We start from the raw sequence: 27,839 nt of genomic DNA, 5'->3' as shown, positions 1-27,839 counted from the left end.
CGATTAATCCAAAGTGAGTATTAAATATTATTATCTGAGTTATTTTACTGAAATTATTTCTCAAACTTCAAACGGATTTTTCTCAAAACTACTTTTTTGAGGTGGTTGACATGATATCTCAAGTTCTACCGTACCGATTCCTTTGAAATTTGGTGAAAATCTTTTTTATATATCTTTCTATCGCACCTGCTTTGGATTTTGGAAAATTTTAATTTAAAGTATTTTTAAAAAATTCGTAAAGGTCAAAAATAGGGGGTAAAAAAAAATTTTTTTTTTAAATAGACGCCATTTTGTGAAAAAAGTTTTTTTTTTTCTCTTGGCAAAGGTCCATACAATAGCGACATCATTACTAATGAAAAATTTTCTAAATTTGTTTGTTTTAGATCACTACAAAAGTTTGAATCATATCAACCAGGGAGCATTGTTTTTTTTTTGGGCCCCCACTTCACTGGCCTGTAATTCGAGGATTTCTGAATTTTTCAAATTTTTTTTTATATTCCTCAAATACCAATAAAAATCATATAAAAAAATGGATGGCAAAAATGTTCTTCATTTTTTTTTTATCCTAGTTTGACAAATGCCTAAAATTTAAGCTTTTAGACCAGAATACGCCCTTAAAGCCTATAGACTTTTTTTACCACGAGCAAAAATTTGGAAAATTTTTTTTTTTGTAGCAGGCACTTGAAATATACGACATTTAGCACCTATAGCTGGCAGCTAAAAATATTAGATAAGATACAGCTGGTAAAAAAGATACCTAATCGTTCTAATAGTGACGTCATCATCGGATCAAAAAATATTTTTTGGTTACATGTGCAATAGCAAACGACCAAACAATATCGAAGTAACTTAACGAGCCATCTTGTGACAAAATTTATCATCGTTTTAATTTGTCCACTTACCGACCTCTCTTTAATTTTCAATAAATACTCAAAACAATCTTACCAAATAAACAAACGCGGATTTATAACCTGCCATTTATAGGCACTAAATGTAGTAAATTTCAAATATCTGTCACAAAAACTAATGTAATCTAGTACAATCGAGATTAAGACGCTCGTGTGTTGGTACCCTCGCCTTCGGCTCGGCCACCAATCTTCACACTCGCGTCTTAAACACGATCGCACTCGATAGATAAACTACTATTGTGGTGGTTCTTTTAGGATTATTCCGGAACCCTGCATGATAAAAAATTTTGAAGTCCAGATCTGAAAACTAGAAGCCTGAAGTTACTATTTGCTTTTTGTTGTTTTTGCTGTATGGCCATTTCCCTTCGAGTTACAGTATGTTGAAAATCACTTAGAACTTTAGAATTTGTTTAATATCCTTCAATTTCTCTGATCAGTGTATTTATATTAACTCGCTGGTTCTATTTCAAGTTCTTGTAACTCTTCATCTTGGTCATTTCTATTTATTTCTCTCTAAAAAAATTGAACTTATCAAGCATAATCATGAGAATGTCACGGCTGCTACATTCAAAAATTTTATTTTTTTTCCTTCCGAAATAAGTACTGATTAAGACCTTTTATTCGTTGACCTTTTTATATATTACGTCGACTTATTGACGCCAGCAGTCGTACCGGACAAACATGCCTACCTGAGCGTTGTCAACGCTTTACAATTAAGTCGAATTGTACTAATGGACCACTTGGATTATAAATTTCTCTTTTCTTAAAATTTCATCATTTTTACTTAACGGTTTTTTAAAATTTATGTATCCGTTTCCATTTAAGACTCTAACTATAAGCGCTGTAATCTTTTCTTTGATTTTTCATCTTAAATCATAGACCACCCAACTCATGTGCACCTGGATGTGATTCTTGGAATTTGAAGAAAATTAATAGAATCCATCAAATTTATGGTTTCCTGCACGAGCGTTGCTTGGCGACAAAATGACGCCAGAGTTATCGGCCTACTTCATAGTCAAATCTATTTCCCAGGGATTACACGTGTGCAAGGGCCTAGAACTTTCGGGCGAGTTCGAGTCTTTTCGTATGGGAAATAAGTTACCACCACTTTTCATATGTGAAGACCATTTAAAAAAACCATGGACTTTAGCTCATCAGTTTTCTTGGGAATCAAACTCGAAACTTTACCGAACTCCAGACACTTGACGGTGTTCATGGCTAGAGGAATGATATCCCGATTGAGCATTCGGTCACGTGAGCCCAGATCATTGGATCGGTCCTTGATCGTCGTAAGCACTCGTATAATCGGTATATTATTTTCTTCTAGCTTCAGAAGCATAATCAACGCGATATTAGCATATAGCATCTCATCACGTGAGCCAAGATCGTACGATTGGTCCTTGATCGTTGTAAATCGTGAACTAATATCAACCGTTTAGCACTGGTACAGCATCGATTATCTTCATCTTATTTTAATCCATTTAATTTCATTTTTATTCTAATATTGAATTATACCACGAAAAACGTGAAGAATCAAAGAATATTTTACCGCGATAAATGCGAAGATTTTGAATCATATTTTACCGCAAAAAAGCGAAGAATTCGAATATTTTGAAACTCGTTTTACCGTGAAAATACACGAAGATTTTATAACAAATTTATATTTTATATTACCGCGGAGACGCGAAGAATTTGAATACATTGAAATTATTTTACCGCGAGACGCACGAAGAATTTCATTTTACTTTAACCTACGAAGATTTAAAAACGTATAAACATCGAAACTGATACAACAAAGCATACTAAATAAATAAATAATTCGATAAATTAGAATCACATTAATTAATCGCAAGAACGCGTTGTGAATAAGTGTCCTGTGTTACTGCTGACAGTCCTGACACCTCACCAAAACCTGTTTAGGGTAAGTTTTTAAACATTGTAACCATTGTTTGGTATTTTTATTTTAATATATTCTGAAATATTTGTAAACCATATGTATGTAACATATACTTTTATATTTACTATTATAAATATTTACATTTGTAACTCTTCTGTATTTTGAGAATATTTAGACCTTGATAAATAAATACTCGTTAACATAAACATTTGAAAATCATTATTTCTCAGACAATTTAACTTTAGCAGTGAGATACTAGCTTCACGAGGCTTTTCGGCAACCCACCTTCCTTTAACCCTTATTTTTCTACCTGTCTAGCTGCTCAGACCGATAGTTCACAGTAGGGGGTACGCAATCTTACGTTTAGCGCTCGACGTTTGATTGTGAAATTTAATCAGTCACATAATAAATTGGAAATCGTCTAGGGTTTTATCAATATTGTCTTCAACAATATTGTGCAGGCGCGATTTAAATATAAAATAAAATAAACTGAGCATTTGGTCAGTGTGAGCCCAGGTCATAGGATCGGTCCTTGATCAATGTAAGTACCCTTAATTTACTACATTTTATACGAATATCGTACCTACGCCCATCACGATTCCCAATCGTGACAAGAACAACTCTAAGAAGCTATGCTTATTGATGATTTTTTATTTTGTGAATTCTCGGAGACGACTACGAAGCGTGACTTTTTTCGAGCTCAAAGAGCTCGAAAATACCAATACAGTTAAAGGTAGTGTAGAGCACAAAGCGTTTGAACATGTATTGACAATAATATTTTTGAGCTTCTCGAATTTACGATTGACTGATTAGGCTTTCGCGATGAAACGAGAGAATTTACTTGAAAATTTTGAGCTCTGACTTAACTGTAATTTGTTTAGTGATTGTTTATCTTTTAATTGTAAAATATGTTATCATCAATTGAGTACTCTAGTAGTAGGTGTGATAAACTGTACCGACTTTTTGCCGTAGAAGTACTGTCTTTGAGTTGGTGTTAGTTTATTAACATATGATATTAACGATAAATAATCACATTCTTTGTTAAAAATTAAAATTCAGCAATTATTTGGGGAAAATCAGAGTTTTGGCAATTGCGTGGTTATTGTACGTTGCTGACAATGATAGAAACTTTTAAAAAAACTAAAATTCGATAAATTATCATACCTACTTGAATTAATTCAGTTGTAACAATTCATAATAGTTATAAGTTGTAGTTGAAATGCACTGATTAAAATAAAAATTTTATGTTAATACTCTCATGAATCAAGCAAATTAACTTAGTAATATTGCTAATCAAATAAATTCATAAACATTCCTAGAGAACATAGGTACTTTCTCTATTGTCTTATCATATGTAGTATATAATTATTTCAGCACTGTTAATTGTCATATTATCGGTTTGACATTATATTAACAATGAAAGAAAAGACGCACGTTATCTTGTAATAGATATCACATTGCACAGACAACTCTAATTTAATATTGCATCGGTAATCGATCGTTTACACGTGTTTTTTTGTGCATAGATTTACAGAAATTTCCAATTATAATAAATACTCATATTTCTATGTGGTGAATACGCCCAAAGTGCAATAGTCAGTATTTTTTCTAAAACATGTGTATATAACTCAAGTTCTGAAAATATGACGTTTTTTGAAAAACGGTTCGATTTCTGTAATTAAAAGGTATAGAAAATCAATAAGTTTTTTTAAATTTCATTATCATTCAAATAAAGAAATTCGCTTCATATAAGAGTTGTACCGCAATATTAGTTTAGGGGTTATATTAAGAGCGAAAAAATTTGTATCACTTTTTATCACAAGATTTCATTTTATGATTGACTCAACACACACACACACACACACACACACATATATATATATATTTATGAGTTTTTTCAAAATATACACTCACGCCATAAATTAAAGGAACGGAAAAATTTAAAAAATTTTTTATTTCTTTATTATTGATAATACTGTAACTCCGTAAAAAACAATCGTATCAGGATTTGAAAAAAGCGTTTTTTCTACTTTTATTTGATTTTTCTGACGGTTACTCAGTAAATATGATAGATAAATAATAGTCGGACATAACAGAGGGAAAGAGAAAAAAAAACGAAAAATTTCCAAAAAATGTCAAAAAAAAATTTTCGACGACAAAAAACAAGTTTCAATTTTTTTTTCTTTGAGTTTTTTTTGGCATTTTTTGGAAATTTCTCGTTTTTTTCTCTTCCTCACATTTACTGAGTACCGATACAAAAATGAAAGAAAAGTCGAAAAAAATTATTTTTTTCATTGTTATGATCATTACACAATTAAAGGAAAAAACTTTTTCCTCTAATTGTTTACCAAAACTTTGATTAATCACCCCCAAAAACAGTTCGATAGATCAATATGAAAATTTACAGGGTTATTGGAGGTACACTAAGCTAAAAAAAGTCCCTGGCAACATTAGTCTTTTCATCAGTATTTACAGAGTAGCGGTTGATTAACTAAGAAACCAAAGAAAATCATTTTTTTTTGTATTTACTCTGATGGATGTTGAAAATAAAAAAAATAATTTTTTTTTTAAAAAATGATGGTAATTTTCTAGGGAATTTCTTCAAGTCTTTAACGCCGCCCTCAAATTCACTCTGCGATCATTGGTACTAGAAATATCGATAATCAAAGCCAAAAAAATGATTTTTTGTTTGAAGGCTGATATCTCTGCAACAAATCGTTCCACGAGGTAATGAGAAGGCCAAACTGAAGCTGAATAAATTTGCTAAACGACTTATGCATTGCTTTAGTTAAAAAAATTTTTTCGCAGCCCGTGGCTAATTCTCAAAGAAAAGAAAAAATTTAGAAAATTTTTGTCTCACTGTATTTTTCATGTTCGTGCAATAGCTAAAGCTCCAAAAGAATTTTGATGACAATTCGCCAAAACTAGAAATTTCAAGCTATAAAACGCTTTTTTAAAATCGTGATACGATTATTTTTCACGAAGTTACAGTCTTACAAAAAATCAATAAGAAATGTCTAAAATTTTTCTGTTTCTTTAATTTATGGCATGAGTGAATATGTGCAAATTACTAGTAGCGTAAAAAATTAATTAATAATCAAGGGAATATTTTATCAGAAGTTTATTTTGTCTTAATGATATTTTGTCATCGAGATATTTTGTCCGGAGATATTTTGTCCGGGGATATTTTGTTCTGGGGATATTTTGTCTGGGGATATTTTGCCGGGGATCAAAACGCCTGCTACCTTGATATACTAGCTACTTATTGAGTATATTTTACCGTTAAGCGGAATAATCACACAAGAATAATTTATACTGAGCGAAACGGTTAGACGGGTGGTTGTATTCATACTGTTGAATCCACGATGTTGATTGAGATGATAAAACGGCGGCTTCTTCCTTCGTTGCCGCTCGGTGATGACGTGGACGGCATGGCTGTCCCAGCGAATATTTCCATTGGCTTAAAAGCGCGCCAACAGGATGTAGTCAGCTGCCAATTTTCCTGATTGGTTGGCTGGTAGTGGGGCTCTCATGCCGACTTGACACGGCCATGAGCTAGAAATTGTATGTACCGGGCCCAAATAACGAATGACTGGCACTATTCTGACCTTGGAGTCAGTTGCGAGTTCGGCAGCTTCCGAACGTAGCGAAAGTACATGAAGCTTTTCAAAATGATTGAGCTCGGGACTGAACATATTTATTTATATAAAACTATATATATAAATATATGATTATGTATATTTTTATATAATTAAAGTAGAAAGATTTATATAATTATATATATTTACATATAATTATGTATAAATATATATAATGAAATATAAATTTTTTTAAAAATAATTAGATACAATTGTACAAAATTATATCGAATTTTATATAATGATTTATGATAATATCTAATTATATATAATTTTTTTTCCCCGGGTCGACAGTGAATAAAATCATAAATGACGCTTCATACATAACAATAACTATTACACCATAACCCAAGCAGCTTATTAGTAAAATAAACATTAACAATTTGAAAAGCAATATCCCAATGTATTGATAAAAAAATAAATAAAATAACAATTAACTAGCTACGTTACATGAGACAACCATAACATACCATGATGGAGTAGATAACTATAATAATAATTTCTTAACATCTTACAGAAAATAATTAAATTCATAGCCACCTATAACCTACCTATAACAATAAAAGTAAAATTATAATCGATCAGTAAATAAAGAAAAATAGAATTAGAGATTAGATAAAAACTCATATATTAACTAACTAACTATCAGAGGTCAACCAAGGAATCTAACTATTTCTCTTACCCATTGCCTCTCTCTAAAACCTACGTAAGCGCATAACTTCTACCCCCCAATCTCAAAAATAAATAAAATCATGATTAACCAATATAATCTTAATAATTCACTGGCACCCCTTTACCGATGAGAATAATAATACCTGCAAATTATTGAATATTTAAAATTAAAAACAGGTATAACTTCTAAACCACTCACGATAGAGATAAATAACCATAACCCATCGATAGATAAGGGAAAATAGATTAAAAAATAGTGAACACATACTTTAAATCTAATTCATAACTTGTAACTAACCATTTAAAATAAACCCATCAAATAGCATGGGACTTCATCTCCTTCTTCCACTAATAGAATTTACTATCCCCTGTCTGGTCACATTTCTTCTTGTGACGTACCGCCTGACGTATTTCGTCATTTCTCTCTTTTACACATACGACTATACCGCTAAATTCTACTTTGAATAACTCGATAAATAATCGAAATAATGACAAACTAAAAATATCATTATAATCCGATAACATACCTTATCTAATCAAATCGATAATAATTCCAGATTACGCAATAATTATCCCATAAAAATGACAAATAAGTATAACATTCAAACCAATAACGGTAGAAGGTAATACGTATAATCAATCGAAAGATAATAACAAAAGGATGAATAATCAAACACCTATACCTTAACCCTAATTTATATTCCGTAATTAATAATCTAAAATAAGGCTCATCTCATAACATTAAGCTGGATCTAGAAGCTTCTTTCTAAAGCGTACCGCATGACTCATCGCGATTATCTACTCTCTTTAAGACATACGAATTTATCGCTAAATTCTACTTTGAATAACTCGTCAAATAATTAAAATAACGAGAAACTAAAATTATCACAATAATTCTCTAATGCACCTTTATCTATGAATCTAATAACAATTGCAATTTATTGAATATTGTAATTAAAAATAAGTATATTATTGAAACCACTGTTGATAGGAAGAAATGACTATAATCCATCGAAAGATAATGACAAAAGGATCAATAATCAATAACCACCTATACCATAAATCTAATTAATAACCCGTAATTAACAGACTAAAAAATTTCCTATCTGATAACATGGGGTTGGATCTCCTTCTTCTACCCGTAGAAACTACCATCGTCTTTTATTCGAGTCTTTGTCATTGTTCTAGAAGTTTCTACTCGAAATCGTCACGTACGCTTTTTCTTACACCACACTCTGCAAGTAGCTCGGCTATTCATCTCTGCTTAGTAACATCCTTTTCTTTTTCGTTCTAATTGCTAAAGACTTCATTTACTATCCTATTTTTTGGTCGCGAGTAAAATCAAATCTAGGTCACGCAAGCTATCACTCGCCTATAGTGGCGCCTATAAAAACGGCCTCAAATCGGCCTTCTATGCCCATTAATTATCAAGCTCTTAATTACGTATAATCTTATTATTTTAAGTATTAAAATCTTAAATTCCTTGTTCGAGTCATTGAAAATTAAATTCAGAATTTATACAATTTAAATAGAATTATATTAAATAAAAATTATTTCGATTTTTGATTCTTTTATTCAATGTAACAAATAATATAAATGATTAAATCATTTCCATTGAAAATTATTGCTGTTTTAAATTTTATTATTCACATTTAAATAATTTTCGTCATTTAAGAAGTATATTCAGACAGATTGTCAATTATCCAGTATAAGTAAACCCCTTTGCTTATGTACATCAACATTTCTCAACATTCAAGAATCGTAGATAACTATCAAGCCACTTGACAACAATTTATTTCAAATCAAATTTCAACCAACAACAATCCGGTCTCCAGCTCAGCCAAATCTTGTATCCTGACAAATTATTCTATTGAATAAACCAACTCTAAGTTCAATTATTGTTCATAAATCTACTGATAAGACACATCAATTCACCTCGTACATCATGTTTTCGTTTATTGACATACTCGACACTAAATAGCGAAGTCCCCACTATCCGAGTAAATGGCTTAAGTGCTTTGACTCAAAATTGAGGGACTGAATAACTTGTGTTCGTCATTCTGAACATAACAGTAGAATATTATTGAAGCGAAAATGGCTAGTAACTCACTGTCATAAGCGCTGTAGCGTTGTTCTCCCGAACTGAGTTTGCGTGAGAAGAATCCCAGCGTTTGCCAGGTGTTGTCGATAAGTTGCTTCATTTGCCGTCGATGACGCGTCAGTTATTAAAGTCAGAAGTGCTGTGGAAGACTGGCATGCCAAAAGAGTGACATCAGCAAGTTTTTGTTCGCAGTCGTTAGATGCTTTTCAACGTCTTCAGGCTGAATGAATTTTTACTTATTTTTTTCTTTTATGGAACGTCGGAGGTAGTTATTGAGAGGTAGTTGAGTGTGTGCTGCTTATGGTATGCAGTGTCCGTAGTAATTTATAACTGAGGAAGTGTCTGAGCTCTATCGTCTCAGGTTTTCTGTAGTTGAGTTAAACAATCCTCAGGGAGAGGAGAGTGCAGTTTTTCATGTTAACAGGATGCATAAGTATTTGATAGTAAGCTCTGTCTATATCCAGCTTAGTATAAATGCAAGTATTGGCCAGACATAGAAAAAGATCTTGAACCAGTGGTGATGTGCTTATGTCTGCCTCTGTGTTGGTCTTGAGGTGTCTGTGGTCATCACAAAGTCTCCAGTCATCATTTTTCATCTTTGTTATGTGGATTGGCCTAGCGTATGGACTGCTGGAAGATCGTATGATACCTTTTTCTAACATCTCTTTGATCTAAGCCTTTGTTGCTGTCACATTTTCACCATTGAGTTTGCAAGAGCGTGCAGAGACTGGTGGACCTTTTGTTATGATGAGGTGAGCGTATTATGAAATAGTGAGATTTGGCCTGGAATTCGGTTGTATGATTTCAATAAATTGGTTAAGTAATTCTGCGTACGCCAGAGGTAAAGTGGAGTCAATGGTTGATATGTTGTAGGTGTAGATAGCCAAAGTTTTTGGTTTTGTCACGAGTAAGGTAAGAGTAACTATCGGCCGTTAATTTTTCAGGTCAAGGAGTAGCTTAAAAAACTATGCCCCGATTATCGCAGTTTGTACATCTGTGATGATAAATGACCAATAGAAACTTCTGCGTAGGTTGAGATCGATCTGGAGAGTTTTGCAGCCGTAAGTTTAAATCGTAGATACGTTTGCTGCATACAGTATGGGCGAGCCCTTTGTCAGTTGTTTGTTGAAATATTTTACCGGGATTACAGACACCACGGACTGGGAATCTACCACAAATTTTTGGTTAGTGGTAAAGTCATGAATGTGCAGGTGGAGTTCTTTGAGTGATAGTTTGCAGCCGCTGTCACCAACTGCCCCAATTAAGGACAATTAATTAATTAATGTAACGGAACCTAAGTTCACCTCCGCCAACCGGAAGCCGAGACCTCGCCCTTTTGGGCATACTCGCGCTGCGCAATTCCCCTATCTTCCATCTAAAAGCGAAACATTAAGCAAGCTCAATGTTAGCGGATGTTATAACCCTTAGGATCAGAGATCCTTTGCATGTGGGTGCCGAACCAACAGCCACTACGAGTCCGACCTCAAATGGGCCCATGCACTCCTACCGTCTCAGGAAATAAAGAGACTCTTGTTCGAAGTGGGGCTTGGAATGGGCCCCCCATAGTACCAATTCCATGTATTGGTCGACATACCACAATTGGTCAAGAGGGGACGTGGTTTCTTCCTCTGCTTTCCTAAGAAGTCACCCAGTTTGTTTACCATTCATTCATCCATACTTCAACACATTCACACACACACCTAACTTCGGACTGACACCCGGGATGTACAGAGTCTTCACAAATCGTGAGTTCTGTACACCCATGCTCAGAAGCTCCGACAACAACTGAGTGGATGCCAGTTGAACCGTGATCTAGTAGTCTTCTCCTCCTTCCTCTCGGTGTTGGAACTGGCTGCTGAGCTTGTGGTGGAGACAATCTTTGCTGAAACCATTAAAAATTTTAAAGGAGTCTGGGGATGCGGCAAGAACCCGCCCGATTTGTGGCCACTCCGCGACCCACCCTTCTGTGCTTTGGAGCACCTCACGCTGAGGCTCGAACTCTGTGCAATTTAGCAGTAAGTGCTGAACGGTATCCCACCCTTTGTTGCATTGGGGACATTCGCGATCTTTTGCGAGTCCATACTTGAAGAGTCTATCCTTAAAACAGCCGTGACCGGTTAAAATCTGGGTAAGCCAGAAATTAGGGCTGATGTGGTTGCTCGCTAGACGTTCAGTAACGTCGGGGAAGAAGTTGAATGTTGTTCGTCCTGTTTCCGCTGTGGACCGCTGTTCTTGCCATCTGCGAATGGTTTCTTTCCAAAAGGAAACAAGGCCTTCTTCGTCATCTGGCTGCACGTTTCCAAGGGTTGCCTGTTTGCTAGTGCGAAGATTGTAGCGGGCGCAACGTTCATCAATCACAAGCTGAATGGGCACTGCCCCCGCAACTACACAAAGTCCCTCATACGATGCCGTCTTGTATGAAGACGTCATCGTAATCAGGGCTCGACGTTGCAGGGCCCTAAGAGCCTTCAATTCCTCTACCCCGCATAGGTCACTCCAGCCTGCTGCCGCATAAGTGACAACAGGCAGGAAGTAGCCCTTGCAGATAGTGGACATAGCCGGAAAGCGCAGTCCCCATTCAGTCCGTGCGAGACAGCGTAGGTGACCAAAAGTTTTATCTAATTTCGCGCGCCTTGTCTTTATGTGTGTTGTTGGTCTGAGGTTCTGGTTGAAGTGTACCCCTAGGTATCTAACGCTCTTTTTGAATGCTATTTTTGTTTTACCTTTTACGATTTTTGGTGGCTTTGAATCATACTTGGGCTTTTTCTGTCTTTTCGTTTTATAGGGGTACGGACCTTTGTCCTCGCGTGGACCGCGTCGGGTGTACTTTCTTTTGAGGAATATTGTCTCGGTCTTTGACTCCGACAATGTAAGCTTCGCGGAACGACACCATTCCAGTATCGAGTCTACTGTCCCTTGCCCTTTTCTCTCAATATCGGCACGTGACGTGCCTTCTATGATGACGAGGAGGTCGTCAGCATAGGCTACAAATTTACTCCCGTGTTCTGTTGACTCTAATTCCTTAAGCAAATTATCGAACATAATGTTCCAAAATAAAGGCCCTAATACTGATCCCTGTGGGCAACCCCTTGTTGGCTTTTTGTTTTCTTTCCTAAATCCCCATGACAGTGAGACTGTCCTACCTTCAAAGTAACTCTGCACTACCCTATATTCATTTCTGAGGCATTCTCTTTTCTTCAGTCCTTCGAGTACTCGCGGCCACCACACGTTGTCAAAGGCGCCAGAAATATCGAAGGGGAGTCCGATTGCCAGATTCTCTGTTGTCGAGTCTAGCAAGCGGTGCATCTCAACGATTGCATCTTCAGTCGACCTTTTAGCCATAAAGCCAAATTGTTGACTGGAGATCTTATCCCCAACTAAGACTGAGGTGGTGAGTCTCGACTTACCCAATTAAGGACAGTGGATGTGATTTCCCCGGTTACCTGGTGGTGAGGATGGGAACTTGCACGGCTGTGTGCATTAACGAGCATTATTTCGCCATTTAGCGTGATAATAATAGTAGCCATTGCTACTTGGCATTACTGACCTGAATCTTGCTCGATGTCCATAGAAGTACTATCCGCATTGCTGATATTGCTGGGCTTGTTGTTGAAAACCGATATAAATTTTTTGGTGTTGTTGTTGTTGCAGTCATGACTGATGTAAGCGGGCCTGGATTTTCTGCTGGTTTACTTCCAGACAGTTTATATTTGCTAACAGGTTTTAAGAGTAAGATTGATCTCGTTCTCGATGGTGATTTTTGTGTATTGTGTCACGTTGATGGATAGCCATGATGTGAGTGCTGCAAACGTAAAGCACAATATGGTCTGCCATTTCTGCAAGGCTGTTGAGTTCCTGAAGGTTGCTTAAGAGAGCTAGGCATGGACATACCCATGCTGGAAGACGTTTTTTCCACAGCTGATACATTAATTTCTCTGTTATTACTGTTTTCGCTAGGTTACGAATCTCGCGAAGAAGCTGCGAGGGGTTCGTATCGCCAAGTGTCAGTTCTTTTAGCAGTTTCTGTAACTGGTTTTATCTCGACTCAGAGAAGCGTTCAAGGATAGTGTCTTATAAAGCTGGGTAATTATTTTGTTGTGGTGAGTTTCCAATGATGTCCCACAGCTGCTTGGAGATGCTGAGTACAAGTACTTTAAGAGTTTTGCTGTATTTCTGGTTGTCACGTGTTGCGATTGGTAATGCAGACTGCTTCATTAATGGCAAACCAAATTTCTGGCGCGTCGAATGCAAACTGAGGTATGTTGAGATTGACTGCGTAAAAATTATCTTGTGGTGCTTGGTTTTGCATAAGAAGTGTAAATGATAGCTGAAGAGGTAGTCTCGTGTTGTTCAGAAATTCCGAGGGGTATGAGTGTGTAGTTTTTCCGCCCAGGATGGTCTGTTTGGTTGTCCTTTGTGGAGTTGTCACCCAATAGCGCTATATCTAGCAGGTTGTTGAGATCAAAAGAATCTTTTTCGTTGTTTCCCATGTTATTTTTATTTGATTTTCCTCGTATTGGAGTTCTAAACATTCATTGAGCAGAATTGGTATTCTTGTGTTGTAGTATAAAAATGGCTGCTGGTGTGAGTTTTTTTTCTGAGACCGAATGAGTTATCGATAATCACTTGAGATTACGTTATGGTCACCAATCGTGGTCTTTATGGGGGTTAGACACACTAGTAATGAACTTAAGGATTATCAAAACATATATTATCTTTACTTATCAACTTACAATATATTGTTCAATCATGTATATCACTAGATTGACTTAAGTGCATTTATCGTCTACTTGGTGCTAAAGTTTTTACGACTCTGTATGTGTGTTGGTGTATGTGTATGTACACAGTTTGGCGCTAGTTTGTTAAGGTAAGTGTATTTTTAGTTCCTCCGAACTGTGAAGTGGTGTTCTGATAGCTTTCGTTGATTTACTCAGCAGTAGAGGCGTGAGTGAAGCTATGAGTCCGCCAAGATATTCCCTAAATGATTGGATTCACGATAAATACGTAAGAAACCTTTTTTGACGAGTGACACAATTTCTACAAAAGAATTCACAGTGCTTAACTGTACGTCTATATGCTAGAGAGTAATCAAGTTTCGAGAAAAAATACCAATTTTCTTTCATAAATCAAACTTTGAGTTTTAATATCTCTTTAATGGTTAGATTCACGAAAAAATGGTAAGAGAGCTTCCTTGAAGAGCGGTAAATTTCCTTCAATATAAATGCATAATTTATAGCTATACGCTCATTTTCAAGCGAGTAATAAATTTATTCTCATTGTACGATAATGGGAAAGTATCATTACTTAGGCAGGGATAAACGGCACTGAAACGAACTTTAATTTTTTTTTCTGATATTTTTTTATCACAATGGAAAAATTAATATCATTGCTAAGTAAAAGAATATAATTTGGGAAATAACGGGCACTCTAATGTATATATATGTATATATATATATATATATATATATATATATATATATATATATATATATATATATATATATCAGGTACTCTACGCCAAATCAAACACTTTAGAACCCGACCCCCTTTGATTAAAATAAAAATTTTCCTCGTTTTATTCCTTATCAAAACCATTTCTCCGAATTTTTTCAATTTTTTTTTACACAACAAAAAAAATTATGAATTTAAAAAAAGGGTTTTTTTAACTTCTCGCTTAGAAAATCGATGATTTTCAAAAATTTCGGGAAGTTATTGTTTTCACCCTGATTTTCGAAAATCGAGTTTTCATCAGATGTCAACATTTTGAAGTCCTAGGAAGCTATTCTGACTATTTTTAAAATGATGTCCGAGTGTCTGCAAGTTACGTTTTCAAATGTACTTTATGAAAAAAAAAAAAAAAAAAAAAAAAAAAATTATTCAAAGTTATTTTTCCCTAGTAACACGTGTTTCAGCAAAATTCTGGACTAAGTATCTTGAGCAAGATCCTTTGCTGCTAGTGTCTTTTTGTACGTATGTGTCTTTTGCAAGATCGTATATAAAGAAACCAATGTCAAGATTTGTGTATGTCTTGCTCATGGTATCGTACGCAAGACACGCGCAACTACCTTCAACTATAAGCTTCTTCATAATCTGGCATAAATTTTTGTGTAAGGCTTGCACTAGGCTTATATTTTAAATCTGGTCTTAAGTATCTGCAGCAAGACACATTCGTAGAAAAAAATACTAGCACCTATCAATCTTGAGAGCAGACTTGCTCAAACGTTGTAACAGATTATTATATGAGTTCCATTGCATTTTTTCGCAAATTCAAAAATTTTTCAATGATTACCATTTATTTGTTATTTTTAACTTCCCGCTAAGAAAATCGACGATTTTCGAAAATTTCGGAAAGTTATTGTTTCCACCCGGAAATCGGAATCGGAGTCGGAGCCAGGGTAGAGATGGACGATATACATCGATGTATTTAAAACAGTCGATGTATAGTAACGATGCATCGTATTGAACCGATGTATTGTTAATACTTCAAAATCGAATATATATCGATGTTTTTCATTCGATGCATCGAATGAGTACGTACGCAAATTATGAGGTTGAGGTGAGTATAAGTGAAACGAAACGTTTTAATCAGTGCTGCTAATATATTAAATTAAACGGTGAGTATACTATAATATGTGAAACGGAACGTTATAATTAATGCTGCCAATATATTAAATTAAACGGTGAGTATACCAACTATAACTGAAACGAAACGTTATAATCAGTGCTGCCAAAATGCCAAATGCCAATATATTAAATTAAACCAAAACAACAATATGGCCGACCGAGTTTCTGCACTTTCTGCTGTATAGATGTTTATTGTGTTTTTGTTACGATACGAGTGTTTGCCTTGTTTGAAACTTAAAAGGAACATTTGATTTATGAACAGGTATGTGTACTAATAATGCATCAAGCGATAGCGATAATGGATTTGATATTTGTCATGATAATATGTCACATTGTCACATATGTCATAATAATATAAATACCCCGTTAACCGTGCTATAAAGTTTTGTTTTTTACTTTCAGTTATAATGGGACCTAAGAGAAAAAGTTCCGTTTGGCAATTCTTCAACAAAATTGATGATAAGAAAACGAAATGCAAACTATGTCAAAAGAAAATTAAGTCTGCTGGAAATACTACGAATTTAATTGGACACATTCGTAATGTTCATAAGGCTGCTTACCTGGAAATTATGCCAAAACAAAATACATCCAATGCAGTAAATACTACAGAAGAAATATCGAATCCTCTGAATACCAAGGTTACGCCTTATAATAAAATTGATGATGGTGTACTTCAGTTTGAACCTATTCCTAGTACAAGTACAAATTGCAGTGGTAGTCTAAGATCCGGTGAACCGTTACCGAAAACCTTAAATGAAACTATTGATTCAGACTTGAACGAAAACGTCACCCCTTCAAAACGCCAAAAAACAATACAGGCCGCCTTTAAAGATATTTCCTCTTACTCAGAATCTGGAGCGAAGACAAGGAAACTGAACAACTGTTTATTATTCATGATTTGCAAAGACCATCAGCCTTTCTCAATCGTTGAAAACGAAGGCTTTAGAACTCTGATGAAAAAAATTGCTCCTCAATATAAACTCCCGAGTAGAACAACTCTAAGACGCTGGCTTGATGAAAAATATGAAGTAATTTCTGAAACTAGCAAGGAACAGCTGTCCTCTATAGAAGATATAACCCTAACAACGGATATTTGGTCAGATACCTTAAATATGAAAAGTTTTTTGGGTATCACAGCACATTTCGGAATAGACATTGAACTACATTCAGTCACTTTAGGTGTGTACGAATTGGATGAAAGACATACATCAGATTATCTTGCTGAAATTCTCTTAAAGATATGCCAAGAATGAAATATAGATCAAGAAAATGTAACAGCTGTTGTTACTGACAATGCAGCCAATATAGTTAAGGCGATCGAATTAGCGTACGGTAGAAGGAAACACATCCCATGTTTTGCACATACTCTGAATTTGGTGGCTGAAGGCACAATGATGTGTACTGAGTGGAGAAACATTGTTTCAAAAGTAAAAACAATTGTGACTTGGTTTAAACAGAGTTGCATTGCTTGTGACGAATTACGTAAAGCTACTGCTGCGGCTATGGAGTCTCCTACTGGGGCAGCTGGGGTAAAATTAATACAAAGCGTGGATACTCGTTGGAACAATACATATTATATGATACAAAGATTTCTAGAACTCCGTAGTGTATTAAATGATATTCTCTTCCGCCACCCTAGAGTACCTGCGATGCTGAGTGCATCGGAAATATCTACTGTAACGTCTGTCATCGTGGTATTGCGACCCTTGGAAGCGGCTACTAAAGAAATTTCGAGTGATAAATACTGCACAAGCAGTAAAATTATTCCCTTAGTTCGTTGTATGCTCTCTAAAATAACTTCAGCTATTATCGAAGATCCCATAGCGAAAGAGGTGCAGAAGCTTGCTATTAATGAATTAAATAAAAGAATGGGTTCAATAGAACATGTGACTCCTCTGGCTATCGCATGTATTTGAGATCCACGATTTAAAAAAATGCATTTCAATGATGCAATAGCTTGTTCAAATGCTGTTACTAAAATGAAGGATTTAATGAAGAAGAATTTGCAGAGCAATGAAGAAACTGAGTCCGATTCTGATAAGTCTGATAAAACTGAAGAAGCATTTTCATTGTGGACCGATCACCATAAGTTAGTGCATAAAAACTGGAAAATTAACAAATCTGAAGATGTTTTGTCGGACGAACTTTCCGTTTATCTCAGAACTCCTGTTGGAAGACTGAACGAAAATCCTTTAGAAATTTGGAATGATTATAAGACACAATTCCCAAAGTTGTATAAAATTGCTTTTAAGTATTTCACAATAGTTGGCACGTCAGTCCCTTTTGAAAGACTTTTTTCTTAGGCAGGGCTAGTTATGACTGAACAAAGAAACCGATTGAAGGGGAAGAGATTAAGCAAGCTTTTGTTTTTACATAGCATAGAAAAAAAATATTGGAATTTCTAAAGAAAAAAATGTGTGGGCTATGTGATTCTGAATTTTAATACATAATTTTTTTGATTTTCTTAATACATATTTTTGGTTCAATTAATGCCTAAATTGCCTTACCTAAAACACTCGATGTTTAAGAATCATCGATGTATTTCTGAACACATCGTATTACCATTGATGTAACCGAACAATGCATTACATCGAAAAAAACATCGATGTATATTTTAAATGTCCATCCCTAAGCCAGGGTCAGGAGTGGTAGCATGAGAAAGAATTTTTATTTACGGACAAATAAAACATTCTTTAATCAATTTTTTTTAATTATAAAATAAAACACAAACAATGAAAAAAAATTAGCATATTATTTCCGAATAAACAAGAACACACATTATATTAAATGAACAAAAGCTTTAAAACAAATTAAATCAAATGAATGGACTCCAAAAGTAGTGTATTATACTTTACGAACAAAAGCTTTGAAGCTTTGTCTCCGTCCAATCTATTTCTTAACGAGTCGTAGATTAAGCCAGCGCCACTAAAAAGTTGTTCGCTCGCTACCGAGCCTGGTGGACACGACAAATATTGGCGGGCAATTGATTAAAGGGGCTGAAATTTTGTATTTCCATTTACTTTCCACCACAATAACGGATCATCACTAATACTTATACGCTTTTCTTTATTGAACTCATTTAGTATACTTTTCATTACAACAAATTGATCAAAAACTAAACATTTTTCAGATGTGGTATTGTCATCGTCTTCATCACTACTTAACAATATATTCGACAAAACTGTTTGGACATTACTATGGCTAGCTTCTGTTGGTAATTCCATTCTTGCCCGTTTTTCTACAGGAACGGCAATATTATCAGCCTCGGTTTTAGATGTATCTGCATCAAATAGTGACATTATTTCTGTTTCAATCTTCTCTTTAACTACTTCATTAAAAATCTTGTTTTATAGCGAGGATCTAGATATGTTGCTATTGCAAAGAAATTGTTTGATGGAAGGTCACCAAATTTGGAATTCAATTGATCGACGGTACATTTTATTATACTTTTAAATTTTTCATTTGTGTCTTGTTTACTGCCTTCAGTGTGTAATGTATACTTTAGTGTGTGTATAAGTGGAATTACTGATGAGATACTGGTGTTATTGCCACTCAGATTTCTTCAAAAGGTTGAAGTATAGTCACAATTTTTTTAAGCTGCAGCCATTCTTCAGGAGATAACTGAGAGATGTTGTGTTTACATGCGTACAGGCATAGAGAATCCTGTATTTTAATCATTCTTTCCAACATATAAAATGTACTATTCCACCTGTAACAAATTAATTAAACTAATTAACGGTCATAATTCACACTAATTCACAGTGTAACTTAAAGTATTCTTTAAATTAAACGAATGATAAACACTAAATACAGTCATTATAATCAGCGTGCATATACTACAGCAAGTTTTAATCAAATCGATTTAGTGGTTTTATTTGAATTTATTGTATTAGCGTGGATAGATCTTTGATTGAAATGAAATAATCTGGAGGTAAAAATAAATGCACAAATTAATACCACTTACCGCGTACTACACTCCTGTATTACACTCAAACATTCTTAGTTGAGTTGTTCCTTTTGTATTTTATACAGTTCAGTCAGAGCTATTTGGGAATGATTAAAATGCGTCGAAATTTTTTTGCATTTCGTTATTAAGGCTTTAATTTCTTCATCACAATCTAACAATGTTCGCACACACAGTTGCAACTGATGTACAGTGCAACTGACATCAGGTATGTCATCGAGTTTCATTGCTCGTATCATATTAGATCCAGAGTCGCGTACAAAACAATGAATTTTCTCTTTTATGATGCCCCATTCCATCAACATACTCTCAATTTTTTCTAGAACTAGGTCTCCTGTATGTCTTCCGTCAAATGTGTGGCATTTTAAAGTAACTTTTAGCCTTTTAAAATCTCTATTTATGCCATGCACTGTCAGACTCAATAAAGACACATTCGAACTTGGTTCGGTCCAAATGTCTGTTGTAAATAAGATCTTTTCAAATTGTGTGAGCAAATCCTTTATTTTTTTTTGCTAATGTTTCATATAAATGACCACAAATATTTCCAGTAAAAAAATGTCTTCCCTTTAAGTGATAATTCGGCACGGTGAACTGCATAAGTCGCCGAAATCCTATACCTTCCACAAAATTGAAGGGTAGATCTTGCAAAGCAATCATTTCAGAAATCAATTAGTCAATTTCCATAGATTTAGCATTAGAAGTGCACCATTTTGTATTCTTCAGCAAAGTGTCTTTTAAAATTATTTGTTTTTTAGCATCCTGGAGGGGCGTCGAAGTCGAAGGCTGTACGGTATTTTTTTTTTGATTTCTAATTTTATTAGTTCTTCATATTCAGTGGCATGAACAGACTTCAAATGGCCTTTTAACGACGTTGTCGTACCTCCTTTTCTTGAATACGTCTTTATACACAGTTTACACTTTGCGGAATCTGAATTAACTTCAATGAAGTAGTTCCAAATACAACTTGATTTTGGTTTCATTGTCCAACACAAAAACAGATCACTTTTATTGATAATAAGCCGTAAAAATCGAAACAAATATCTATAGGTAACCTATGAACGTGTCGTGTGCGTAACAAATTAACAACAAGTGAAAAAATAATTGGCGATTGAGTGCACGTAGCGGAGGTCGGCGGGATTCCCCGCGCGACATGTATGAACCTGTTCATAACAGTCGACACAGGCCGCGCCGCCGTCGCCACTATGTTATGCTTCGACCTCCGATTGAAACCTCCGATTTAAAAGTATCGGAGCCGAAGTCGGAACCGAAGGTGTAATAATAATCGGAAGTTCTGACTTAACGGAACCGGAGTCGAAGCTCCGTAACATCTCTGCTTGATAGAGCATGAAAAGATCATTGAACATCAAGCGCATGTAATAGCATTTTCGAGCTCGAAAATACATCCGCACTAATGTTTTTGAGCTCCTTGAGTTCGAAAACAGCGGGAAGTTTTGGGGCTGGTTCGCAGGGGCAACCGACGTCCAGATTTTTTTTTTTTATTAAAATCTCAAAACTTTTTTTTTGGCCTCAATCTAGAATTCTCAATGGCCAAGTCTTAACTTAAGCCCCTCTACTCTTCATCCAGTCATCTCATTGGAATGCAGGTACCGAATTTTCCCACTCCACTCCGAACTTCCTAGAACCTGGCTTTTGGGTTTAAAGGGAGAAAATCTGAGAGCGGCAGCGCATTCATTCTTGATCAGTTCAACTGTAAAGAATACTCTCCAGATATCGAGCAAGCCTATCAGCGGTAACTAACTAGTAAATATTCAAGCGAGCAAGGCTTGAATATTCTCCAACTACTTCTCAACAATAGTTCTTTTCAGAACTAACCTTCAAGTTGTCTTAGCTCTTTACAGGGCTAGTAAACTAGACCTTCAGGTCTCGTAAGAAAGGTTTCACCTACCAATTAGCTCTTGTCAGGGCTACTTGACAGTTGTCAACCAAACCTCCTGGTCTAACGTAAGACTACTTGCCATCTCACCGCTTCATCGAAAACTCTGTCACGATATTTAAATATCGCGGCAGTCTCGCATCAGGTCGGTGAGCAACAAAGGGCAGCACACGCTGCTCACACGTCTCATCCGATAGTTTGTTGATATGATTATTTTGTTTATTTATAAGATTTTGTTTTAATTATGGCGTTAATAATACTTTATTGATTTGTTAGGTATAAATTGTATTTGAATCAGGAGATTTCACTGATTAATTTGAGCATATATTTGGATTTTTATAGCGCTGGGAGAAAGAGTTGCGCATTTCGACTATGTGCTTATGATTATTTTGATTGGTTGGCGCATGCGCGTCAATGCAATAGTTGGCATCAGTTAATTTATTTATTATAAATAAATCTACTAGTTTGGTGAATAAATCATCGATTGATTTATCTTTAAATTATATTAATAAGTAATTATGAACGAGGCAACTGGTCGTTTAGCGTCGGAAACTTGATAAATTACTCGGCCAAAGTTATGTATTACGTTGGTGGTACTGTAAAGAAATAACATGCGACAGTTGTATACCTCCATTGTTCAAAGTGAGATATACGACAAAATGGCGTCGGCCTAGGTGCCGGCGTGAGATTCACGTGCTGCCATGGGCAGACGTGGGAAAGTCTCTGTAAGAGTAGCGTGTATGCTCTATTACATTTAGATAATTATAAATTTGTTGCCATTTGGTATTTTGAGTAGATAATATATACCCATTGGCATTATTTGAGTATTTTGGTAAACCGCATAAAGGAAAAAACACTTACCGTATTAGCGTGCAACCAAGGGAGTTGAATAATACGTAAACTGTAAGTACTTTTTTGGCTAATACATTGGCGTGTAATTTGGTTTCCAAGTTGGTGATCATTTGTCTATAGCATAAGAGTAAGAGAGGTAGTGAATTCTGAGTATTAATAATTTGTCATAAGCATATGATGGAATGCGTGACTATTGTGCCCAGTAAATACTAATACAATCAGTAAATATATTCAGTATTATTTTATCATTACCAAATATTGATTGTAATAAATATTTGGTTATTTTTCATTATCATTTAGTATTAACGTAAAATATTACAGCTATAATTATTACTTTCTGCGTTATTATTTTTTTTATTATCACGTGTGAGTGATACAAGAGTTTCTAGATATTATTTTACGTAATTATTCCTAATTTTAAGTATTATTATTATATTATTATTTTGCGATTATTATTTTGTGAATAGTGTATAGCATTCACCAGTGGTCTAATTGTACGAAATATTTACTTAAAATATTTAAAGATTATCTTAAGATTATAGTATTAGTTTTTGAATATCACGGGCGAGTGATAATATTATTTACATACGATAAACGATTTTGTGGATAATATATTTATTCTTTATTTAGTATTATTATTTTCTTAGTTTGTATACGCATACCGTGTTATTTTTGTAACTGAACTATTATTATTTTATCTTTGATATTGTTTATTTGGTTATCCGATACCATTAATTAATTTATAATTTAAAATATATTTAAAACAAATGGTCATCAACCCGGTTGTTATTTAGATTTATTTATTTAAAGTACTGCTATCTTTTTCTTGCTTCCCTTCTCCTAAAATCTGAAACTGCTACCCTGTCATTTATCGTTATTTTTATTTGCATTTTCTCCGCAGTATTTTTTTTTAAATTTGTTATTGCCCAACTAGGATTTCCTAACCCAGCCTGAGCAGAGCTGCGGGTCCAGGGAGATTCGGGATATCTCCAGGTGGGACTTTTGGTTGTTATTATTTTATTTTCAGTTTATTTTTCACCAACGGAGAGCCATAACGGCTATTAAGCACCAACCACACTCCGCCGTGGGACGTGTAAAATAGAGGAGAACGTTATAACTCTCTAACGCAAAACTCTTTTTAAAGCCTAAATCGGTCTTTTTCGGGACACCAACTATTTCTCATAGTAAAAATTCGTTTCAATAGAGACAATCATACCAGCAGACTACTCGTTGTAACATATTGAGGATTAAATATTGAAGTATAATTTTATATGATACAAATATAATTTGAGGTATACTTTTCACCTATACACTTTTTTCATGCGGTATTTTCTAGGACCTCAAAATGTCGATATCTAATGAAAACTCGGTTTTCGAAAATTGGACCCAAATCATTTATCTTCCGAATTTTTGAAAATGTTCAATTTTCTGAGCGAGAAGTTAGGGTTTTTTTTTTTTTTTTTTTTTTGAAAAAAACTATGACTTTCAAAAATTTACCTATCCAGACTTTTCTTTTCAAAATTTTTGTTTTTAAATATGCTCTTGAAAAAAAATAGATAAAAATTATTCAAAGTTATCTTCTGTGACGTTCCTGTAATAGTTATTAATTAAATAAATAAAACTCATTTAATTATTATTCAAACAAATCAAATTTCAATCCGTTTGCAACGAAGATATTGCTGATAAGCATTTTAAGAACGTCGACGCAGTTCATACGTGTAAACATGATAATTGTCTACGTGTATGGGAGTTGGACTGCCTCGACGTTCTCATCTGGAACCTGAGATGCAACGTTGTAGGATTTAATTTTATAATTTTTCTTTGTATTTTTAAGTCGTATTGCATGAGAAATCCAGAGTCAGGAGACGGCAGTAAGCCGACGAACATCTAAGTTACCGGACCTTGGTCCGGTGACTGACTGACTTAATCCGTAATTTTATAATTTGAAACATACCTAAATTTATCAAATTTGGTGTACCAATTATAATATAACCCTAATCAAATACTAGGAAATTCTTAATCTCTAATAATCGACGACGGAAACGCTTGGGATTTATAGACGCCGTAAGAATGTCAAACCTGAATATTGAATTTAATAATTAGAATTTATTAATATATTTCATCATTCCGGGGTAATAGCTTTAATTAAGAAAAATGATTTAATCCATGTTAACTGTCTATTTATACATTAGTCGAGTCAAATTGTTTTAAATCATTTAAAATCAATTTTCTTCATCAGAGACCCCAGAATATAAAATTCCATCAATTGTATTCAAATTTTCGAAAATAACTGAAAAAAAAAAAACATTGGACTAAGAAAAGTTCTTAATTTTCATATTAAACTTCCTAAAGACGATACATCATTGAGCCTTGTGCTTGCGATAGTGCTAATAATTCTGGACGGATCTGAATGAAATTTGATACGCAAATTTTTTTGTTCAATGATTTGGTCAAGTTTGAGAATAAGCTAAACCGGTTATTTCAAAAGATTGGTATTTCAAATTTGAGAAAATTAAATTTTATATTTTGATTTTTCCATAAATTATTTTAAATATATAGATATATATTTCAATCTTTCAATAAAAAAAAATTCATCAACAACAAAACATTTGGGGATAAACTCCTCTAAGCATAAAAAAATTAATAATAATAATAACAGTAAAAACTTTTGGGTCTGACCTTCAGGACTAACTGCTTTCTAGTTTTTTTTTTATTTATTGAATCGTACTTCTTTCATTTACTAATTCCGAAATCGTTGATATTTTTGCAGACTATCATTCGAAGTAGTGACTGCTGCTGTAAATGCTTTACTGTTAAGTGAACATGGATGAATTTTTTGATCAAGAGCGTTTCAATTCACATATACTACCAACTATTCATAAATCAATAGATACATTGGCAATAAAGCTTAAAATCGTAGCTCAGCGATTGAAAAAAGGAAAAAGAAAACGAAAAAATAATTCCGAAAAAATAGTTAGTTCTGGTACAAATGAGCTTAAAAAAATGATTCCGAAGAATACAACTACAGAGAATACATTTGAAACTAATTTTGATAGTTTCATCAACTCTGAAAATAATAATTTTTTTCTCGAAATTAACAAGAAAGACGATGACAGTGCTAAAGCGTCATCGAATTTTAATGTTGCGGATATATATGATAGAGATATTGTCACAGATGAAAACAGTAATGATACTTCACTTCTTATGGCCAATACGATCACTTATAAGCAACTAATTATTGGTACATTAAGACTTGTCAGTTACATTTATCGATCACCAAATGTGGCTTACGAAGATTCTGAAACCATCATGAAAAATGGAAATATTGATTACTTATTGCTGAATAAGATATCGGTTCCTTTGATTAATCAGTTGTTCAATTTATACCATGCATTTGGCAATAAATTTTTTTTCATTAATCGTAGAAAAAGAGTTTCGAAAGAGATGCGTTCAGTCATGAGTCATTCTACAGTAGCCATGAATTTTTTGTTTAAACTTATTTTCGAAATTTCTCCATGTGCATTAGTTTCTGTATTATTCATGTATATACAAAATGATGAGTATGCAAAATCATGTTGTTCGATATTACGAGACTATTTGATACCTTACATAACTAAATTTAGTCGTTTGCGACATGAACAATTAGTTTATGAAATGCGATTACGACAAATGATCACTGATAAAGATTATATGCAGCTTTTTGACATTCTTAAAATTGATATCGAGCGGGTAATTTACAGAAAGTATCCTCTACCATTTAATTTAAATAATAATTTAAAGTCGTTGCATATCCTTAAGTATCATATGTATAAAAGAAACACCAAGAATATTTATTATTATGAATCTGAAGACGCTGTTCAACTAATGTCGAAGAAGGGAGATAATGCTTCAATGATAGTTTTTGTAAGGGGAATGTGCGTATTTATATTTGATGTTTTGGAACTACCTGGAGAGAATTTAGAAGAAAAAAGTTGGGCTGAACGCTTGACACTATATAAGCCATTTCTGAAAGAGCGATGTGAAAATATTATTACCGTAAACGAAATTCATGAGTCAGAATTGGATTCTTTAATCAAACGACCCACGTTTATTTACGTTAAAACATGTGGATTTGGACTAGGAACATTTTTTGAAAATTTTCATAAATATGAACGAAAAGGGCGACGGACATCCATCATTTCTGAACTACCACGTTATAACTCATCTTCTAAGCTTCAAAATTCATCAATCAAACCAATGCTTTCATCAACATCACAAATAAAAAAAAATAAATTCGCTATTATTGATCAATTATAAAGATTGATGTAACAATCATCATGTTTGATTATCGAATTTATCAAAAGTTACAGAATTAATTTCTATTTTGATTTTTGCATAGCCTTTCATGATATTTCTATGATCAGCAAACAAAATTGATATTTCATAGTTAGAAGATTCAGTCAATTCATCTTGTTTCTCTTAATAATTGATCTTTGTACTTTGATTATATAAAATTATGTAAAACTATCGGTAGTAATTATCAGTACATAAAACTATTGAAAAAAATATGATTTTTTCGCTACAGTTTTCCTTCTTGCCTTTGTAACTTTATTGAGCATAAGTCGTTAAGAAAACATTTTTCACGTAGCAGATTGATATAAATTATTAAATCATTTTTCAATGAATTATGTAGTTTTAACTAATTTTATATTTTGAATTTTCACCAATACGTGCACACTCTTATCTCACCGTGATGACTACAACCACCCGCCTAAAGATAGCGTACCTACGCGCCATGTATAAAAACATTTATACTTATTATTTTACTAAATATTCTATTATGATTTTATCATAATTAAGATGATATTTTAATTATTCTTTCATGATATTAAATGCTATAAGAAGTAGATAATATTCAACATTAATTATTATCATCAATGCGTATACTTTTTCTTCGGTATTAATAAAATGTTTTGTAAACTGTTGATTACTGATAAATACCATATTTTTGCTCTCCAAAAAGGCTAGTAGTAAAAGAAAAGACAGCTGACTATATATTTATTCAATTATTAAAATATTCAAAAAATATAAATAATTAGTAAAACCTGATGATAAATATTATAGGTATTCCCTCGAGTGAAATCACTGGTATAAATATATTTTTTTTATTTTTTTATTTTGGCCTTAAAAAAATAAAATGTAGTAGTCATAGACGCCTCTATGCTATCGACTTGTTGCTGAGAACAACAGAAGAGAGAACCGGATTGTTCAAGTAAATGGTTGTGTTAAGGTTATTGAGAAAATGTTCGT

At 33.9% G+C, this 27,839-nt stretch overlaps 3 protein-coding genes across 11 annotated transcripts in view; 2 read left to right on the top strand and 1 right to left on the bottom strand.

Annotated features, from left to right (window-relative positions):
- Positions 1-4,064, bottom strand: part of LOC106693068 (uncharacterized) — a 22,119-nt gene extending 18,055 nt beyond the window's left edge. For 2 of the 7 annotated variants that reach the window (XM_053742770.1, XM_008549802.3), the window contains exon 1: positions 3,974-4,063. The gene's annotated coding sequence lies outside the window, so the exon portion shown is untranslated. Of the gene's footprint in view, positions 1-3,969 lie in introns of all 7 variants that reach the window. The other 5 variants (XM_053742771.1, XM_008549800.3, XM_008549799.3 and 2 more) reach the window with 4 other exon arrangements.
- On the top strand, positions 2,809-27,839 carry Lef-8 (viral RNA polymerase subunit). 3 transcript variants are annotated; one of them, XM_053736943.1, is made up of 2 exons: positions 2,809-2,829; positions 25,321-27,839. In XM_053736943.1, exon 2 carries the CDS (start codon positions 25,374-25,376, stop codon positions 26,844-26,846), a length of 1,473 nt encoding a protein of 490 aa, XP_053592918.1. In that variant the 5' UTR covers positions 2,809-2,829; positions 25,321-25,373; the 3' UTR covers positions 26,847-27,839. The 3 variants fall into 3 exon arrangements, with proteins under 3 accessions (XP_053592918.1, XP_008548020.2, XP_008548019.2); XM_008549798.3 differs by lacking the exon at positions 2,809-2,829 and adding an exon at positions 3,250-3,346; XM_008549797.3 differs by lacking the exon at positions 2,809-2,829 and adding an exon at positions 4,400-4,490.
- On the top strand, positions 16,248-17,756 carry LOC103571592 (E3 SUMO-protein ligase ZBED1). The gene is made up of 2 exons (XM_008549803.2): positions 16,248-17,019; positions 17,101-17,756. Exons 1-2 carry the CDS (start codon positions 16,248-16,250, stop codon positions 17,754-17,756), a joined length of 1,428 nt encoding a protein of 475 aa, XP_008548025.2.

This window comes from Microplitis demolitor, chromosome 2 (assembly GCF_026212275.2).
Source record: "Microplitis demolitor isolate Queensland-Clemson2020A chromosome 2, iyMicDemo2.1a, whole genome shotgun sequence".
In the NCBI taxonomy this organism is placed as follows: Eukaryota; Metazoa; Arthropoda; class Insecta; order Hymenoptera; family Braconidae; genus Microplitis; species Microplitis demolitor.
The sequence above is the reverse complement of the archived record's forward strand: the minus strand, read 5'-3'. Positions and strand labels throughout refer to the sequence as shown.

Excerpts from the sequence above, each read along its gene's own strand:
- Lef-8 (XM_053736943.1), top strand. The coding sequence starts at position 25,374 with ATGGATGAATTTTTTGATCAAGAGCGTTTCAATTCACATATACTACCA.
- LOC103571592 (XM_008549803.2), top strand. The coding sequence starts at position 16,248 with ATGGGACCTAAGAGAAAAAGTTCCGTTTGGCAATTCTTCAACAAAATT. Across the intron at positions 17,020-17,100 it reads ACTACATTCAGTCACTTTAG|ATCAAGAAAATGTAACAGCT; the intron begins GTGTGTACGAAT and ends AATGAAATATAG.